The sequence below is a fragment of the Podarcis gaigeae genome (assembly GCF_964106915.1).
Source record: "Podarcis gaigeae genome assembly, chromosome: 8".
NCBI lineage: Eukaryota > Metazoa > Chordata > Lepidosauria > Squamata > Lacertidae > Podarcis > Podarcis gaigeae.
In genome coordinates, this window is record NC_139684.1 from 23,325,022 (window position 1) to 23,344,603 (window position 19,582).

Sequence of the window (19,582 nt, forward strand, 5' to 3'; positions counted from 1 at the left end):
ACACACATGCATAAATGTGCACCCTTCCTTTCATGCTCCTAGTGTGGGGCAAGGGAATTGTTTTAAGCCAAAGGGTTGCATTCACTGGCCACGTGCCAGTGTGTGTGTGTGGGGGGGGTGCCTTTTCACAGAAGGCTAGTTTCTACACACATTTTCTCTCCTCCATCTTGGCAAGCAAGAAGCATTCTCAAGAGTGCAAGGGCACATTCCAGCCAGGCAAAAACACTTGGGTGCAAACCAGAGAGGGGAGGGAGTGTGGCTGGGTAGGAGTGTGCCCTGGGGAGAGTCCTGAGTGCCAGATAAAGAGGCACGGAGAGTCTCCTTCAGTCTCTAGCCCGAAGGGGAGTGACAAAGCATAGCAACCTTTTAAGCACAGCTTAGGCACACTACTGTGAATCACATCATGCTTCCCTCTTTTTTCACTTTAGAAAAGCTGTCTGGTTTCTGAATTCGATGGCAGCAGCATTAGCGCTGGGGGCAAGAATGCTTGATCCTTCCCACTCATTACAGGTAGAAGAACAGATGGTGCAGGAGAAGCGTTGCAGGTGCCTGGTCTTTTCCTGGACTTGCTAACATTTCTGCTGCAGGAATTGCTGTTGATCTGCAGGCACATTCCGTGATGTGACCCATCCCATCAGCAGCTTGAAATGATACAGCCTCTGACACAGGCTGCTGAATCAGGAGTGGCCCTACCAATAGGCAGGGTGAGATAGCACCTCAGTGGACACAGCACTAGGGGAGATGCTGGAGCTGTGAGAGCCACATAGAATCGTAGAGTTGGAAGAGTCCCCAAGGGTCATCCAGTCCCACCCCCTGCGGTGCAGGCATTTTTTTTGCCCAACACAGGACTTGAACCCACAACCTTGAGATTAAGAGTTTCATGCTCAACCGACTGAGCTATCCCCTGCCCTTTACCCTCTAAACTAGTCTGCTCCCCTCACATGCTTTGAAGAATGCTATCCCATCTAAACGACTAAACAACAACAACAACATCCCATCAACACTGCAGGAGTAAGATCTATTACCAGTCCAGTTGAGTGCTGTATTGCCATAATAAGAAGTACCCTGCAGGATCAGGCCAAAGGCCCTTCTAGTCTAGTTCTCTCAGCACACAGCCAAAGATGCCTTTGGGAGGCTCACAAGCCGGGACCTGAAAACCTCTGATATTGCAGGGTAAACATGGACAATCTGGCTAGGAGCTGCCAATTGCCTTATCCCCCTTCAAAGCCATCAAAGATGGGTATGCAGGATAGGACTAATCCCTGCTGGACCATGCCAGAGGCTCTTCTCGTCCAGCATTCTGCAGCCAAATGGATGCCAACGGGAAGTCTGCAGGCAGGACTCTCCCCACTTGCCACCTTCTTCAACTGGTTTTCCGTCAAGGATAGCCTTACCCTTCAGGATCTGCCTATGACCCGGCTGTCTGCGGACAAACGCCGGCTCCCTCGGCCAATAAAGTGAGATGAGCGCTGCAACCCCAGAGTCGGTCACAACTGGACCTAATGGTCAGGGGTCCCTTTACCTTTTTTTTTAAGTTGGCTGCCACCATTAATTCTTGTGGGAGCAAATTCCATAGTTCAAAGACATGCTGTGCTCTTTCATCTGTCCTGAATTTTCCTCCATTTCATGCAGCAAAATGTCTTCTAGGAGAAGGTAGGTCGTTTATGATGGATGCATGAAACCTATGCCACCCTGAACACCCCTGGAAGTAGAAGTCCTTTCTGTTTCACAGAGTAATAATGACACTGCAGAAGCCTTTCAAAACTAAGAGTAGAATAATAATAATAATAATAATAATAATAATAATAATAATAATAATAATAATTTGATCCAGTATAAAAGCTGGGGGAACTTTAATCACATTCATCATTGACCAGTCTCTGCCCTTTGCTGCCTGGGACCAGAAACTCCTCCCATCATCTGCTTTACTGTGGTCTGGGTTCCTCAAATGACCACAGTGCACAGGCCGCTCTGCAAACACGACATCTGTGTTCATTTCCAAAGACTCTTGTGCACCCATGCAAATTCCAGTTGTGCATGATATTTCACAGGATGCTTCATTCCAGAGAAGATACTCAACTCCAGGTGTTTCTCAGTGCAATTAATACGGTTCCAAAGTTTTCTTCCCAAACTGTTCTTTGCTAAAGTTGTCCATTGGTACAATTCTTTTCCTTTCCTCCCCCCCCCCCCCTTAGCTTCTGGGCACCTGAGAATGGTTCTGTCTGCACTGGTCCCAATTCTCACTAAGCAGTGGCTGGATTGTCCTTCACAACACCATGAAGTTTGGCCCACAAACTGAGAGAACCATACTTGGCCGGTTGCTGGTATTCTTCCCACTGCCGCATTGACCAACGTTTGGGTACTCATTGAATCAGTTTCCCTGTTATTATAGATTCAGATGGTTTGGGCAGGTATTTGCAGTAAGCCTCCTGCATGCAATAAATAAATAAAAGAGAGAGAGAGAGAGATGAGACAGAAGAGTGTGTCAATATCCAGACTGACAACATATTGAAAGATTGTGCTGGGGCAGGCACAATCTGCAGGTTGGAGATGCTGAATTTCCTGTGCATTGCTCATACCTCACCACTGCAATTTTCAGAACAGAAAGCACAGGACATGCTTGCCTTTTAAAAACAGCAACAAGAGCAACAACAACCATGTGGGACAGAATGCTTTTGGAAAGTAGTTTGCTAGTGGCGAAATCCCTTAGCCCTTTCCCTTTGGCCTGCTATCTAAATTAAAACCCTTCCTCCAAAACTGCTACTTGTCCTGGGAGGGGACATGCTAAAACAATTAAATCCCCCTCCACTGGTGCAATGATCCTGATCTGGGTACTCCCCTCCCGGAATCTGAGTCAAGGATGGCCAAGGGTGATGCGAGTTGTAGTCACAGGTTCCCCAGCCCTGTCTGAAAACGTTCTCTTGTCCTTTGTAGCCACGATTTAAAAAACCTGCTTCTCTCACCGGAAATCCGCAAGAGCCTTCCTCATACCCATGCCCACTGCAGTTATTCCCTCCCTGCTGTGGGGCAGGGTTGTTGCACTGTCGAGATCGGCTCACGACTCCTAGTCCGCAGGTGACGGGGCAGGGAGTCCAGGATGCCCAGGGAGACCACATTCCGTCAACTGAGGCAGAGAGAAAGCAAAGGGTTCAGTTTGGGCTTCCCACCAGCCGGGTCAGTCCATGATATTCCGCTGCCTCCAGACGGTCAGTATTTTCTATGAAATATTCAAGTGCATACTTCAGGATTGCACAATTTAAGGGAAGCAGGTGAAAGAATCATGCTGAAGAAGCAAGACTTTTGCAGTTAGGAAAGTGATGGGGAAGTGCATTGAAAAGTGTGGAAGGAACAAGCGATTCGTGGGATGGTCACTGTGAGAACAGCATGTTGGACTGGTGGGGCCTCATCCAGCAGGGCTCTCCTTATGTTCTTGTCTTGGGGAAAGGGAATGTGAGAATGTAAGATGAGCCCTGCTGAATCAAACCAAAGACCCGTCCAGCAGCCTGTTCTTGGATGCTTTCAGACAGGGCCGGCCCTAGTATTAGGCAGAAAGAGGCAGCGGCAGCCTCAGGCGGCAGACACAGGGATGGACGAGGGATTGGAAGTGAAGTGCCCTTTATGTTTGTCTGCTGCCTTCAGATGTAAGAGAGGACCCTGTCCTGTTGCTGGTGTGTTGACGTAAGTGTCACCTGCCAGTCCAACCCATCACCCTCGCCTTTTGGGAAGAGCTTCACAGCTGGGGAACTCCCTCAAGGTTTCTAAGGATTCAGCATTCAAGCCCAAAGGGTGCCTTATGCTTCTCCCAGCAAGGTCCCCTTCATGATCGCCCAATCCCTCTGCAAGATGATGGCTGCACCTGGACACTGGCTGTCGTTGCACATTGCAAGCTCCTCCTTCTCCCCTTCACAAGGCAGGCCCCCTCCAGAAGGAGCAGGGCTGTCGCAGATTCGAATCCTTTTCTTCATCCCAGAACACTTCTCCGAACACATGGACCAGGGTGACCACTCTGACCAATGGCCGTTGTCTAAAGGAAAGAAAGGAGAAAATTGTTTACCAATTCTCGACATCAGTTTTGGACAAGCAGGTTCCTCCTCCTCCTCCTCCTCCTCCTGTGGACATGACTGGTGTTGCACAATAGCCAGTGGCTAAGTGCATGTGTTTTGAGTGCTAGGATCTTCCCAGTTCTACTCTTTGCTATTTCCTCGGGTTTTTCTCCACCCTGGCTTTATTTATTCACAGCATTGATTCCATACCTTTTAGCAAAAAGGGGGAAAGAGAGAGAGTGTCTAAGAGAAGCTTAGCAGCTCTAAGATTCGCAATCTAGAAATACTTGACACACAAGGAAATAGGAATGGGAGGGTGGGAGGAGAATGGTTCCACTTCCTCTGGACTTGAGTTGAACAATAGGGAAGAGGGGATAAAAAGCGGTCAAGTGACGAAGGACATAAGAGGTGCTGTGAGAGCAGCGAGAGATGTGTGATCCTCTGACAAAGGGGGAGCAGGGGAGGGGAGAGGGAGAGGCATCTCAGAATAGGTACAGGGCAGAATTCTGTTTTTGTTTGCATTTAAATGAGAAACTGCCTAATTCACCCTTCCTAAATCAATATGCAGAATAACGGCATAGATGCAATATGAAGAACAACTGCCCTTCAGAATTTGCACTCCTCTGAATTTTGTGGTGCAGTTCTCCAACAAAACAATATACACTTAAATGCATTTGTTAGGGGAAAGTGCAAACAGAAATGTGTGTATGAGCATATATTTGCACTGAAACAATGACACATTTTCATGGGGATTTTTTTTTAAAAAAAGATAGAGAAAAGAAATGCAAAGTGCTTGGGAAAGTAGAGAACTGAGTGTCAAGATTGGAAAAATGAGAAACTGAGGGAAACCAGAACTGGCGGATTCATCCATCCCTACTTGCAAGAACAAACCAGGATTCTTTGGAAGAAACCATGGGCCTCTCCAGACTGGTGTTTTATTGCAAGCATGCTCTGGAACCTGTTTTTGATACAAGAAGAGTGGTGCCACATTAGAGGTGGAATTATTCTGCTTTATTAATTGTTCTGGGATGCTTCCCCAAGGCTTCCACATGATTGCGGCCCAGAGAGGCTGCAGAACAGCAAAAGTGGAACAAATATAAACCAGAACATTTCCGGCATAGAAATTTGTGAGATTGCTCAGGAGGAGGTTATGGAATATGCACTAACTGGAAATGAAAGTGTCACCCCCACCTACCCACCCAATGCTTACAAGCACAAATGGCACTGAAATCTGGAATTGCATATGACCACCCTCTTAGCGGCGTGAGCACAACTGGAGGTTGTCTGGTGGGCTCCCATGAAGTTATAAAAGAAACGTGCTTTTGCAGTGGAGATGTGCCTTTTGCAAGGGAGGTCTGTCTGCCCCAGCTTAAGAAGTGAAGGCCAGCTTACATGGGCAGGGTTGCGTCTTAGGACAGAGCTTGAGATCAGCGGAAGGGCCCACACATCGCATGCCGCTCTCCGGGTGAGTGCACTGCCGGATGCGCATTTGGTTCTGGAGGCCGCAGGTGGCGGAACAGACGGACCACGGAGACCATGGGGACCAGTTGCTTTTTGCTGTAACAGCAGAAGAGAGAGGTGAACACCGGCAAAAAGACACACATGCACACCATGTGGGAGGATGTGGAACCCAAATCTCAAATGCACAATTGGCAGGCAGTCACAAGCAGGGGCAATGGCACCGTGGAGTTTCAGAACCAGTACAGAGGGGACTCTATGATGTCATACCCCCAAACCTGGTCACAGGAAAAAGACAATGGGTTAATCCCTGCCTCTTCTGTTGGGTCACACACTCATTTTTTCCCTGCCTGCGATGGGGGAGGATGTTTCTTTGCTCTCCTCCAGGTAGCAATCTCCATTTTGAACTATGGATATATGTAACGTTTAAAGATTATTGCCTGCCTGATTGTCATCCCTGTAACATACTGGATCCTGATAAGACTTTTGATGTGAGTTAAATTTGTCTTTTTCTTGTTTACTAAGCAGTCTGAGAGTGATTTCTTTGTTCAGAGGGAAACAAAGCAAAACAAAAATGGGAAAAGGCAATCCAAGTCTGCCGAAAGCATCCTTGGATATAATAATTGTTCTAAAAGGTTATTCAACCTTGTCATAATAGCTTATAGAGATAAGATGTGCATGGATGGTGGTTTTTAACTCTGCTGAAATACATATTTGCATTCTCACACAAGTGAGTAAGAGGAGGTATAATTACTAATTAAACTATCCTCTCCTGCTCATTTATAACCATCCAACACACACTTCTCCCATAAATAATCAACATGTTTCCAGAACAATATCATATGACTAGGAAAGGGTAACAAAGATGGTCAAGGGACAGGACATTTCCCTGCCCAGGAAGACTTTTCAGTTTAGGGATAAAGCCCACAATTATAGGAAGACATAAAAGTCTTAATAATGTGGTGTAGAGAAAGCGGGATGGCAGGAGGTAGTTTCATTTTCTCTCATAGTAGTTTGGAGCCATTCTACAAATCTGATTGGTTATAGAGCGTAGGGATGGAGGGGGGAATTCAATTCAGTCTGTGCAACTTACCTTCGCAGTGAACACCATCACCGATAAATCCGCTTTGGCAAACGCAGAAGTAGGATCCCAGGGTGTTCAGGCACGTCGCGTCCTGGTCGCAGGCATAGGAATCCCTGGTGCATTCGTCTATGTCTAAAAGGTGGGGGTGAGAGAGAAGCTGCACAATGTCTCAGACCTGTTTTTTTCCTTGTCTGCTGGGGCTGCCAGGGATTGAGCCTGGAACTTCTGAATGCAAAGTCAGGTCTACTACACCTGAGCTACAGGCCACCCATTACGGACCAGAAATGGGGGGCCTGTAAGTGGTGAGCTGATAACACCCCAGATATTTTTGGAACCCTCCCACAATGCCCATGAGCTCCAGCTGGCACAGTCAAGGTTCAGAGATAATCTGTTAGCCGGACTGGGTTACTGCAATCCACACTGCATGGGACTGCCCTTGAAGACGTGTATACTTCAATGGCTCCAAAATGCTGTGGTCAGGTTACTGGGGCTACATTTGGGACTTACATAGCCACAATGTTTGTCAGTTCCAGGCCCAATTTTAGCTGCTTACTCGAGTGCTTAAAGCCCTAAGGCCCCAAGCATCTGAAAGACTGCCTGCCTTCCTACAGGCCCCCATTGGGTGCGAGGACTGGCAGAGGGTAATTGGTAATTCCACCACCCTCAGAAGCAAAGGCGGTGGCAGCCCAGGAGAGGGCCTTCTCTGCGGCAGCCCCCAGGTAGTCAAACTCCTCTCCACAGGTATGTGTCTGGCACCTTCACTGTGCAGTTGACATTGTATGCTAAAGCTGCACCTCTTTACCTTAGCCTTGGGCACTCAAGTTGTATATCCCTGGGACCCACCCTGTTATTACTGTGATTGCATTATATATATATATATATATATATATATGCAGGTTTTGGTGTCCTCGGGTGTCTTTTACACGGGAAGACACCCGAGGACACCAAAACCTGCATTCCTGTACCCGTGAAAATCTACGAAAGCATATATATATATATATATATATATCAAACAAACCTGTTTTTAATGTTGTATTTTAAATTGAGCTAGGACCTTGGGGTGAATAGTCAGTGATGGACCCTGCAGCACTACCCAGAGGCGACACAGTTTCCCCAGCCCAGCCCAACTATTCTTCACAACCAGAGACGCTGACGTTCCCTCTACCTATGCAGCTGAGCACACCGTCTCCTTCCAAGCCTTTCGGACAGCGACAAAAATATGATCCGTATGTGTTGATGCAGGTTGCTTCAGCCAGGCAATGCACGGGCATCTCCTTTTTGCACTCATCTATGTCTTTGCAGAAAAGAAGAAAACGAGACTATATAGGAGCATGCTCTACATACATTGTGCACATCAAGCCCAGCATTGTCTACACTGACTGGCAGCAGCTCTCCAGCCCTTCCCCTGCCACCTGAATCCTTTTAAATGGAGCTGGATGATAGCCCTTCCTTTAAAAATAAAGCAGGGTCCCAGTCCTCATGGTTCTGAAAACAGTGGTGATTTAAACAGGGATTTAAGAAGCTGCATTTCACTCAATATTGTCTTCACTGACTGGCAGCAGCACTGCAGGGTTTCCAACAAGGTTCCACCCCAGCCCTGCCTGGGACCTTCTGCATGCAGGGCATGTGCGCTACCACTGAGCTTTAGGTATTCTAAACACAGGTTTTGCCAACCTTTTTGCAGCCTACAGACACAATAGGAATTTTAAGGTACTGGTGTGGGGCCGCACACACAAAATGGATGCTTTAGGGTGTGTGGCACCACACAAAATGGCTCTGTTTGTGTGTATGTCACAATAATTCATGCATCAACGCTATATGTGGGAAATAAATGGATGTTTATAGCAGCATTATGATCATTATGTACTATGCTAAAATAAAGACTAGAAGAAGCAAAGCTCACAATTATTTACCAACACAGTGTATACCATTTCCCTCAAATCCTGGATTGCATTTGCAGTTTTCTTCATCCCGGCCTCCACTGCAGGTTTTGCTGATATCTGATAGGAAACACGTGAATAGCAGAAACTTGAATTCAGACACAAAATACCACAACAGGGTCTTCAGATTAAAAAGAGTACCAAGCACGGCCTTACTGACACAGTATTTAGGAATATAGAGGCTGTATGTTTATGATTCCAAAATGTTTCAATGATCACATTTCCACTGTGTCATTTGCTTCATCTTCTTTTCCTTATGCTTCTGTGTTATATTTTATTAGCAGGGAGTGTTGCCCATATATTTTTAGAAATAAAAAAGGATGGGGTTTTTTTTTTAATGGCTACAATTTGTGAGTTTGGACGCGTCACACAAAAAATTGGGTGAAGCCAGTCCAAAGTCATGCTTTGGCCCACCATCTTGATTCAAAATGGTGCCTGGAATTCAAACACTAATGAAGTCTGCCAGCCCCACCTCAAGAACCCTTGTGCCAAGTCTGGTGACGATACCTCGAGAGCTGTCCAAACGTATAGAGAACAAACGAACAAACAGGCAGGCAGACAGACAAACAAACCACTTTCCAAAATATCTAGCAGATGAAGTGAATGGATTGAGAAAGGACACTGGGCTGTATTTTAAACTGGCTGAAATTGTTGTTGCAGGTACTGTTTTGCCACACCATCATAAGCTGCTCTGAGCATACTTTGGTGCAGAATAGTTAATACCTATAATATTAGAGTCAAAGAATTGTAGAGTTGGAAGGGACCCTGAGGATCATCTAGTCCAACCCCCTTCAATGCAGGAATATGCAGCTGTCCCATACGGGGATCAAACCTGCCACCTTGGCATTACCAGCACTGCGCTCTAACCAACTGAGCTATTCAGGCATTGTTTGTTCATTTGTGTAGCCAACGCTATTGCAGAGCGAAACCTGGGATGGTTGGGCATAAACTGACAATCAAGAAAATAATTGTTGTGTATCGCTTTAACAACCATTAACCACAACAGGATTTTTTAAAAAGAGGGGAAGGAGGGTGAGATTCCATACCCCTATTTATTAAGAAGAGTCTCTGAGCGTTTAACACCCTTCCGGGGACATCAGGGCTAAAATCGTAGACAAGTGCTCGGAAATAGCCAAAGTCAGTGTCCCTAAGAGACGAGGAAAGGGATAACAATGGTGAGATATGCTTCACGAAATCTTGAAACCCAAAGAGCAAAAATATCTAGAAATGCTCAGTTCTAGACACCCTCATGCACACACATTCTCTCTCCCATATATGCATACTCTAATCTAGTTAAAACTTTATAAAATTATGTATGGCATGGAGACAGTATGTGGAGAATTGCTTCTTCCCTCCTCCTGTAAGACTAGAACTCGTGGACCTGCAGTGAAGTTGAATGCTGGAATATTTGGGACAGATTTTTTAAATGTACCATATTTTTTGCTCTATAAGACTCACTTTTTCCCTCCTAAAAAGTAAGGGGAAATGTGTGTGTGTCTTATGGAGCGAATGCAGGGTGTGCAGCTATCACAGAAGCCAGAACAGCAAGAGGGATTGCTGCTTTCACTGCGCAGCGATCCCTCTTGCTGTTCTGGCTTCTGAGATTCAGAGTTTTTTTTTATTGTTTTCCTCCTCCAAAACTAGGTGCATCTTGTGGTCTGGTGCGACTTATAGAGCGAAAAATACGGTACTTTTTCATGCAGTGCATGAACTGTGAATCTTGATCCCACAGGAGAGACAGTGATGGCCACCAACTTTAAAGGAGGATTAGAGGAATTCATGGAGGATATCGGAGACTGCTAGCCATGATGGCTATGCCCCGTCTCCCCTGACAAAGGCAGGTTGTTTCTGAATACCAGTTGCAAGAAGGCATAGGAGGGGAGAGTGCTGCTGAGCACGGGTCTTGCGTTTGGGCTTCCCATGGGGTCGTCTGGGTGTCCACAGGGATGCTGGACTAGGTGAGCCATTGGGCGTGATCCAGGAGGCTCTTGTTATGTTCTTATGATACACAACACCCTTCCTTCCCAGAATGTAGGGGCTACTGCGTTAGAAGATCAGGTCCTTACACGTGCAGAACAAAGATCCGTGAGCAAAGGCTTGTGAATGCTTGTGAATCCCACTTGCTGGAAACCACAGGAGGGGAAGAGTGCTCTCGCACTCGGACCCTGCATCTGGTTGGCCACTGTGAGAACAGGATGCTGGGCCAGACGGGCTGTTCATCTGATCCAGCAGGCTTTTCTTATGTTCTTGTGTCAGGAGCAGCTGGAACCTGTTCTCCCCAGTGAAGAACCTTTGAATTGCAATGTATCAGGCTTCTCAGTGAGGATATTGTTGGACTACAACTCCCATCCTCCCTGTTGGCTATCCTGGATGGTGCTGATAGAAACTGGAATTTGACAACATCTGGAGAGCCACACGTTTCCCCACCCCTGACGCATACAATTTATTACGAAGATTATTATAAATATATATACTTCTTGATAACCAAAGGTAAAGGTAAAGGTAAAGGTACCCCTGCCCGTACGGGCCAGTCTTGACAGACTCTGGGGTTGTGCGCCCATCTCACTTAAGAGGCCAGGGGCCAGCGCTGTCCGGAGACACTTCCGGGTCACGTGGCCAGCGTGACATCGCTGCTCTGGCGAGCCAGAGCCGCACACGGAAACGCCGTTTACCTTCCCGCTGGTAAGCGGTCCCTATTTATCTACTTGCACCCGGAGGTGCTTTCGAACTGCTAGGTTGGCAGGCGCTGGGACCGAGCAGCGGGAGCGCACCCCGCCGCAGGGATTCGAACCGCTGACCTTTCGATCGGCAAGTCCTAGGCGCTGAGGCTTTAACCCACAGCGCCACCTGCGTCCCTTGATAACCAAAGAGGCCTCCTTAAAAGCCTAGGATGCAAAAATTAAAATATAAACATTCAGCATTACAATACACCAAGAAGCGATCCCACCCCCCTTTACATTAAACTGTGGGGTTTTTTCATAGTTCCCACAAGATTCTCATGGCAGACACCGTCGAAATAAATAAGCCCTCCCCCTAAAGTGGGAAGTTGGAGGACACCTTTCTGTTTATAGGCTGAGCCTGAAAGCACCCGGATGATGGCAAGCGTACATTAATCCTCTGATCTCAATCTCATCCAGGCCGTTGGCCAACACCACTGCATGGCTGTCCAGCAGCGTCATGGGGCGGGGCTCCTTGATCCACCGGACGAAGCTGGACGGAGGAAGCTGGAGGTATTTCGGCAAGTGGATGGCAACGTTGTCCCCTTCCAAGAACTCTCCGACCTCTAAAAATAAAAGCAGCAGAAGAAAACAGAGAGACCTCTCGATGCACTGGGTCGTGAGCTGCCATGTAAAGAGTGTTGACTTGTGGCTACGGGGCAGAGGAAGTAAACCTGCAAAGCTCTAGATCAGGCTTCCCCAAGCTTGGGTCTCTGGCTGTTTTGGGACTACAACTCCCATCATCCCTAGCCAGCAGGACCAGTGGTCAGGGGTGATGGGGATTGTAGTCCAAAAACAGCCAGACACCCAGGTTTGGGGGACCCTGCTCTAGATGAAGTTGGGCTACAGTTCCCATCACTACCCCTGGCTGTCGGCTACGCTAGCAGGGGCTGATGGGAGCTGGAGTCTCATGACATCTGGAGGGGCACCATATTGGCTACTCCTGGCTTAAGGAGCAGGTACACCTCCTCAGTGAATAGGCTAGTGCAACGCTGTATTTATTGCCTTTGCTGAAATTAACCCCCCGCAACTACAACTCCCATCATCCCAGACCATTTGGTCATGCCGGGCGGCACTGATGGGAGTTGGGAGTCCGACAAGATCCGGCTCCCCACCTCTGCTGCAGGTAGGGCGGAAGGCCTCTAGAAAGGTGGATCCAGGAGGTGGATCCACAGCCAATGACAGATGGAGCCAGAGCTAACGGCAGCTCAATGGCAAAGCCAAACAATTCCAGTTTTGTCCCTGTCATCCTCCCTGCTTAGTTTTGCAAGGACTAAGGAAGAGGAAGCTGCCACACTCTAGACCAGCTTTAAATAGGAAGGCAGGTTGGTGGGAGAGTGCCCCATTTGCACCGAGAGTATCTCCTTCCACCTGCTGTCCTGTTACATTCTGAGCTCCTCCAGCTACTTGCCTCGTGTTTACAGTGCTCTCAAAGACCATTTTAAAAATAATAACATCCAACCAAAAAAAGGGCTGAACTGCTCAGTCTGCTTTAATTTCCATAACTTGTGCAACAGTTACATGAATTTGGGGTTTTCATCGCTCACCCAACAGTCCAACTTTTGGCAAAATTCAGTCAAAATGACAATTGTTCCTTCTAACAGCGAATCTGGGTGCTAATTTGGAATGAAATGAAGCTGGTCAGAAACAAGGTTGTGGTTTCTACACACTCAGTGTGTGTACGGGAAGGGGACCTCCTTTGGTATGTAGAAATATAGAAGTGTGTGTGTGTGTGTGTGTGTGTGTGTGTGTGTATTCATTCTCATCTCATTGTATGGAGAGGAACTGACCAGGTTTGAAACTTATGTCTGCTGCTATTTTAAGGCAGGACTGACAAGAGGAGTAGGGCCTGTTAATGTTATACTATTCTTATATAGGATGAGCATTGGCCTTCCTTCCTTCCTTCCTTCCTTCCTTCCGCATATCTGCTGTTTTGCGTCAAGTTGCAACAAATCTAGGGGAGAATTTAAAAGTTGCCTTACCTATAGGCATGCTATCCAGAGCAAAATAGTATCTCAGATTGGAAGGATTTAACAGCTGGAAGCCTGTCAGGTCATAGGCCTCAACCACAGCCACCTTGGCGGGTGCTGTGCTCGGTTTCACTTCTGCCCAGAAAAGATTTGGGTAAAAATCATCCTCTTTGATTGAAAGTAGTGTCAGCGCCTGCCCACGTTCATGCACAGCAATCCTCAGAGGCCTGTTCTTCCCAAGTGCCAGTCTTCTCCGATAGCTGCAAAGCAACGTCCATGGGGTAAGTGACAGCTGAGAATGTACCAAATAAGCCATTTAATTTCATCTCCCAAGATACACTCTCAAGCTTTCAGACCACCATTTGAAACCATTTCAGCCTTGCCTGCATTCAGTTTCTCAGTGCTTCTCTCTATCTCTCTCTCTTTCCAATTACATTTCATTAAGTTTCAACATGTTCAACATATACAGTCAAAGCACAATTTAGTCTTTTCCCTTCTTTCTGTCAACTTCTCACACCTTTCCCCATGGAGTTGTTGTTTCTCCCCTTCTGCTGCACCCCTATCTTCTGTCTATCAAATCACAATATTATAATAATCCCTTCTGCTGCTTGTAGCTCAAATCCTGCTTGTGAGTTCATCATACTATAATATTTCTTTAAATAGTCTGAAAAAGGCATCCATTCTTCCATAAAAGACTTATCATTAGATTCTCTTAATTTTGCTGTTAATTTTGCCAGTTCAGCATAGTTCCTTATCTTAGTTATCCATTCTTCTTTGGTTGGAGCTTCTTCTTCCTTCCATTTCTGCACATCTGGAATCCTAGCTGCTGTTGTTACATACATAAACAACTTTAGCATTTTGGCGGGGTGGGGTGGAGACTTCTGCCTCTATAATCCCTAACAAAAATGCTTTGGGCTTTTCGGACATACTCGTTTTAAACATCTTTTTTTATCTTATCATGTATCATTTCCCAAAATATCCTCGTTTTCTTGCATGTCCACCACATATGGAATATCGATCTATCGATCTCCATCTACCTGTTTACACTTCCAGCAATTATTAGGAACCTTCCTATACATTTCAGATAATTTATTAGGTGTAAAGTATCATCTATGAATCATTTTCATATTTTACAGTGCTTCTCAACTCCTTATATGCTCCTTCCTCAGGCTTGAAATCCATCTAGGAACAGGACTTGGGGAAGGAAATTGAGAGAGTTATAGCTGAAATAGGATCTGGTCTACAAAACCTTCTTCCTCTGTCTCAGCCGCTATTATGGGCAAACTGCATGAAAACAACCCACAAGTAGTTTTTACACTCTGGTCAGATTGGCACATATTCATGGAACGGGCAATAAGCTTTGGGGGTGGAATTACACCTTGGGTTTTCCTGCCCAATAGCATTTGGGGCTGAAATAATTTCTGAAATCAGTGTCATTGTTGGCGACATTGTACATGCAGTGCCTGCCTTGTGTTCATTGTCTCGTTTCGAAGGGAGCAACTCATTGGCTCTTTTAAAGCCTCTTGTTATTGTTGGAAGCTTCTGTAATGGCTCAGAACTAGAAAGACATCTCAAATGCCATAGTGGTAGACTTGGGGCTTTCAAATTTTAGCGGCAACTGGAGTGATGCCAAAATCCAGCCCCTCCCTGCCTCTTGCCTTCTAAGTCACTGCTGCACTGCCCCCCAGTCACCCTCTCAGCTCGGTGCCCATTGCAGTCAAACCAGTCGTGTTCCCCGAAATCAACCTCTGGTGAACAGCTGCCTTGAAAAGGACTACAGATAGGGCTACGTCTTAAGAGATGCACACCAGATTGTATTCTGCACTCCACACATGCATACCTGTAGAATTGTGGGCTTTGGCCGGAGTAGAATTTGTACCACCACACTTCGTGCTGGCTGCGTCTGCCGAAGATGGAGACCGTGATGTTGAAGGTGACTTTCCTCTCTCTTGCCTTGAGGAGACAGACCTGCTCTCCGAACCCATCGCAAACAGATGCGTTGGAAATGGTGATGCGGAACCCAGGGTCTGCAAGCAGACAAAGAGTGAGGTCAGTTTAGGTGGGTTTTTCCATGAGGCTATATTAAACCCAAGGAAAGCACTTTGAGCTCTTGCTAAGTTAATGATTAACTGATCATTGTTTCTCTGGTAGCTAACTTGTGAGTGTTGTGACCTTAATTATGTGAGAGGTATTGGGTTGCAAATCTCCATTTTGAATTGAGTTGCCTTTGAGTCTTTTCTCCCAAACTCAATGGAGTGAGCATGTAAATGAAGTTCTGAAGGGAGAATAAACAGCTGGAGGCTGGAATGCAGAGTGTGGAGAGAGAGAGAGAGACAGAGAGAGAGAGAGAGAGAGAGACCTTTGTTTTTAGGTCTGTTTGGATTATTTCATATTTTATAAAATGTGACTCTTTTTGCTGGACAGCACAATGCATTGCGTGGCTATTCCCTCCCCCCCACAGGTGGAATGAATGAAGACACCGGACACAAGTATTTAGGTTAATGGGCGAAAATGGCCACAACTTTATTGATTACAGGTAGGAGAGGTATTGGCTTTAGGCATTGGCCCCTAACCGACTATCCGGTCTAACCGGGAAGGGTTAAACACCAACAGGGGGAGCTACCCGAGATGCATATCCCTAGGCGCTCCCTGAGGGGTTACCGCTCGGGGGCGCGCTTTAGGCCCTAGCCTCCGTAGGTTTCGGACGAGGCGTCGCCCCTCGGAGTGCTTTAACAAACTACCCTTCAGGCATTGGGGGAGGTGATGGCGCTCCTCCCCCCCGATCTCATTTGCATGACAATACCCCGGCCAATGCCTACCGCCAAAACCGAGGAAGTTGTGACAATTTGCTACGAGGTAGGCGAAAAAACCAAGTGGCTCCAAACCAGCCAATTAGCCAAATGGAAAAATTCCTACCCGGCCCCTTGCGGCAACCAGCCGAAGCCCATAGCAATGTCGATGGCTAACCTAAAGGGCGGGTGGGTGGGAAACCGCGTCAACAGCAAGGGAGAAAAGGGGCGAGCCAAGGGCTGCCCCGACCTTAAGTGGCCTCTAGAAGGCCCGCCCCTGCCGCCAGCCGATTGGCTGGCGCACGGGGATGCAAAAACAAAGGGAATCCCTGCTTCCCGCGAGGCTGACACCAGCCCCGCGGGAGTGTGGGCGGGGTCGAGAGCCCGCAACCCCACCTCCTCCTGAAGCTCGGTAGTGGCATTGTATGGATATTTTCGAGATGTGATTTGATATATCTTTATTTTAAAAGAGTTCTGTCAGTAAAAGTTTGAATAATATTTTTGAGAGTCTGAACAATGATTTATTCCAACAGGAGTTGGTTCTTATGCTTCCAATTGCTTCAAACTGGTCAATATTAGTATCTGCAAAACTTGATATTAATAATATAGGCAGCAATTCTCAGTCTACAAATTCATCTTTCAGTCTCTGTCTTTATCTCTTTCTTCCACAGAAGAGCTTTGTGAAGGAAGCATTTAATCATATCCCTATTTTACAGATTGGGTAAATGGAGGCTGGGAAAGGGAGGGGGAGTGATAAACCAAAACCAGACAATATTACATAGGTGAGTTTATTATTCACTTATTTCATTTATGAATTATATCCCACAAAACATCATGAAGCAATTAAACAATAATTAATCTCTCTCTCTCTCTCTCTCTCTCTCTCTCTCACACACACACACACACACACACACACACAAACACAACATTGAACCCAGGTCTTTCCAGTTCCAAGATATTTACGCACTAGGGATACCAGAGAAATTTGTATTCAATTCTCATTTAATTCACATGTAATTCCCACAATATGTGGACCAAAGCACAACCTTTCTTTGAAATTTGCATTTTTCTAAAACCTGCAGTGCAGTTCTGCAGCCAAGTGCAAAAATACATATACCGGGGCAAAGTGTGCATAAAATGAATGCATTAGTGAATATGACGTACAAAAATCCATATTGAAAAGTTGCTCTGTAAAAATGTGTATATGAGGCACAATTGCGTAGAAGTTTGTGTATATTAGGACAAATCTGCACTAAAATTCTGATTAATGATTAATGCAATGAGATGTGGAAATGTGGAGAACCAAACTTAGGATTGGGAAAATGAGAAACAAAAATCGACAGATTTGACCATCCCCATCATACACACACTGCACTAAGGCATTTTTAGGGTTCCTTGGGCTATCTGTGTGCAGGAGAGGGAATGTTTTTAACGTGATATAGAAAACTGAATTCTAGCCACTGCGGGTCTCTGCTGCCCCCCATAAGAGGCAGATGTGCACACAGGTATTAACTTACCTTGGCAATTGTTTATTCCATCCCCCTTGTAGCCTGGCAGACACCGGCAATAGTAATCAGATGTCAGCTTGTCAAGTTGACAAATGGCCTTCGGATGACAGAGAATCCTCCTGGTGACACATTCCTGTTTATGTGGATCTGGAGAGAGGCCGGGAAGAGATGCAAAAATGTTGATCACTGCTACCACCCTTAAAATGGAGGTGCATGGCTTCAGTATTCAGAAAGGGCACAAATAAATGTTAAATCACCACTTCCTGGAGTAGGACGTACTGGGACTTACCCAGTTCAGAGTAAAGTTCATTGAAAGTTGCAGACCCAAAAGAGAATGTTGCCCTTGAGGTGAAAAGCCTCAGCACCCTTGAGTTTGTGTGTGTAGGAGAGACAGAATGAATGGATGGGTGCAGAGAGAGGGGGGGGGGATGAATATTCACAAGGGAATATAGCCCTCAGCCCCCATAATGTTGCTCCCTCTTTTCTAACGGGCACAAATTATCCCTAAATGAAGAGAGGCAACTAACACAAAAGCTGGATATTCCTGCGCTAGCTGATTTGAAGTCTCCTGGCGATTTCATCAGGACGCTGAACACCTGAGATACACACTTTTGGGACCCACCCTCGATCATGCGTTTCTTTTAACAGATTTTAATATTTTACCTTTGACATTGCAATAATGCAATCCTGTGACCTTACGGGCAGGCATGAAATGTTAGTTGTACTTCCTGCATTGATGGTGATTGGCTTAAGTGATCCTTCCAACTCTGAAATTCTTTGGTTCTATGAAATCTAAGAACCATTTTTATTTTTACAAAGGCAGTCACAGAAGGGGTTCTAGGTTTCGTTTGTCCCCCACCCATCACATAAGGGTCTTACCATGGATCTTGCTTAGGACCTGTGTGGTGATGAGGCAGAGGAGAGAAGCCAGGCGGCTCACTAGCATTTTCAGTTAAACCCCTCCTTTGTGGTTAGCTCGCATCTTGCTGGCTGCAGACAGGATTAGGAGGACGGTGTTGGGGGCATGTCTGTGGGTCTGCAGGCAGGTATTGTTATGTCTCTGGGATCTGCAGGAAGGAGGCACCAGGCCCAGCGTCCAGGAACAGAGAAGGTCCGTTTCAGTTCAAATTATCTCGAAGGTTCTGCTTCCGGGATTCCAGGGGGCTTCCGATTGTGGGCCAGAGTTCCTCGTTCCGTCCTGCAGAGCGGCAGTTTTCAAGCAATGTTCTAGGAGATCCTGCAGGACAGGCTCCCGGTTCCGGTCTGCCTTAATGGAGGCAGCTCCCACGACAGCGGGAGATCGTTAGCGATCCTACTGACGCAGATCAAAATAACTCAAGGAAATCAGATCCGGCCTTGCGTTGCAACAAATCCATGCTTTATTTATTTTAAAATTTCATTTCACAGTTTAATGTTGTTGATATCTTGAACTCCAGTTGTGGGTGTGGGTGTGCACCATAATCTTTTCAGGCCTCGGGGCCACTTCATTTAGCCCTGGTGTATCGTCTATTCATATAAATTAGCCTATGAAAAGTATATGCAAATCTGTGCCCTCCCTTTCCTGGCAAATCCCTTTCCTCCTTTTGGGTGATGTGCAAGTGATCCGCTTAGCAGGGCACCCTGTTCACGTGGGGCAAAGGAGAAGCCCCAGGAAGGCTTGAGCTGATCGTGGACGCTAAAACAGGTGCAGGAAGACTTCCGGCTAACTGGATCTATTCCAGGGATGGGTAATCTCAGACCCAAGACACAGCACTCCTTCCCCAGGCCTCTCTGTATGGCCCTTGGGACTCTCTCTAGGCCATACCCAGGCACACCAAATTCGCATCTGCCCCCAAATCCCAGGAGAAATTAAAACATCACTCATTTCCTAGGACCCAGCTGTGCTAAACGTTTAAAGCAGTATTATATCATTTAAAACAATCACAGTTTCTCTCCCAAAGAATCCAGGGAAATGCAGTTTTTTTAAAAAGACATTTATTAAAATTTATTAATAATTTTATTATTTAATATAATTTATTTTCAAAGCAACAAAGGAAATGTAGTTTGTTCAGAGGTAGGGACAGCCATCTACAT

At 46.3% G+C, this 19,582-nt stretch overlaps 2 protein-coding genes across 3 annotated transcripts in view; one reads left to right on the forward strand and one right to left on the reverse strand.

Moving 5' to 3' along the window:
* The window catches only part of MRPS16 (mitochondrial ribosomal protein S16), a 234,204-nt gene that overhangs the window by 193,994 nt on the left and 20,628 nt on the right, over positions 1 to 19,582 (forward strand). The window lies entirely within an intron of this gene.
* LOC310850750 (uncharacterized protein) lies at positions 1,837 to 18,687 on the reverse strand. 2 transcript variants are annotated; one of them, XM_083752649.1, is made up of 13 exons: positions 18,389 to 18,687; positions 17,519 to 17,656; positions 15,053 to 15,239; positions 13,225 to 13,472; positions 11,634 to 11,808; positions 9,572 to 9,672; positions 8,514 to 8,585; positions 7,751 to 7,879; positions 6,595 to 6,717; positions 5,436 to 5,600; positions 3,857 to 4,024; positions 2,964 to 3,124; positions 1,837 to 2,429 (listed from the first exon to the last, which is right to left on the reverse strand). In XM_083752649.1, the coding sequence occupies exons 1-13, from the start codon at positions 18,453 to 18,455 to the stop codon at positions 2,364 to 2,366; spliced, it is 1,800 nt and encodes a 599-aa protein (XP_083608775.1). In that variant the 5' UTR covers positions 18,456 to 18,687; the 3' UTR covers positions 1,837 to 2,363. The 2 variants fall into 2 exon arrangements, with proteins under 2 accessions (XP_083608775.1, XP_083608774.1); XM_083752648.1 differs by having other exon boundaries at positions 8,499 to 8,585; positions 18,389 to 18,683.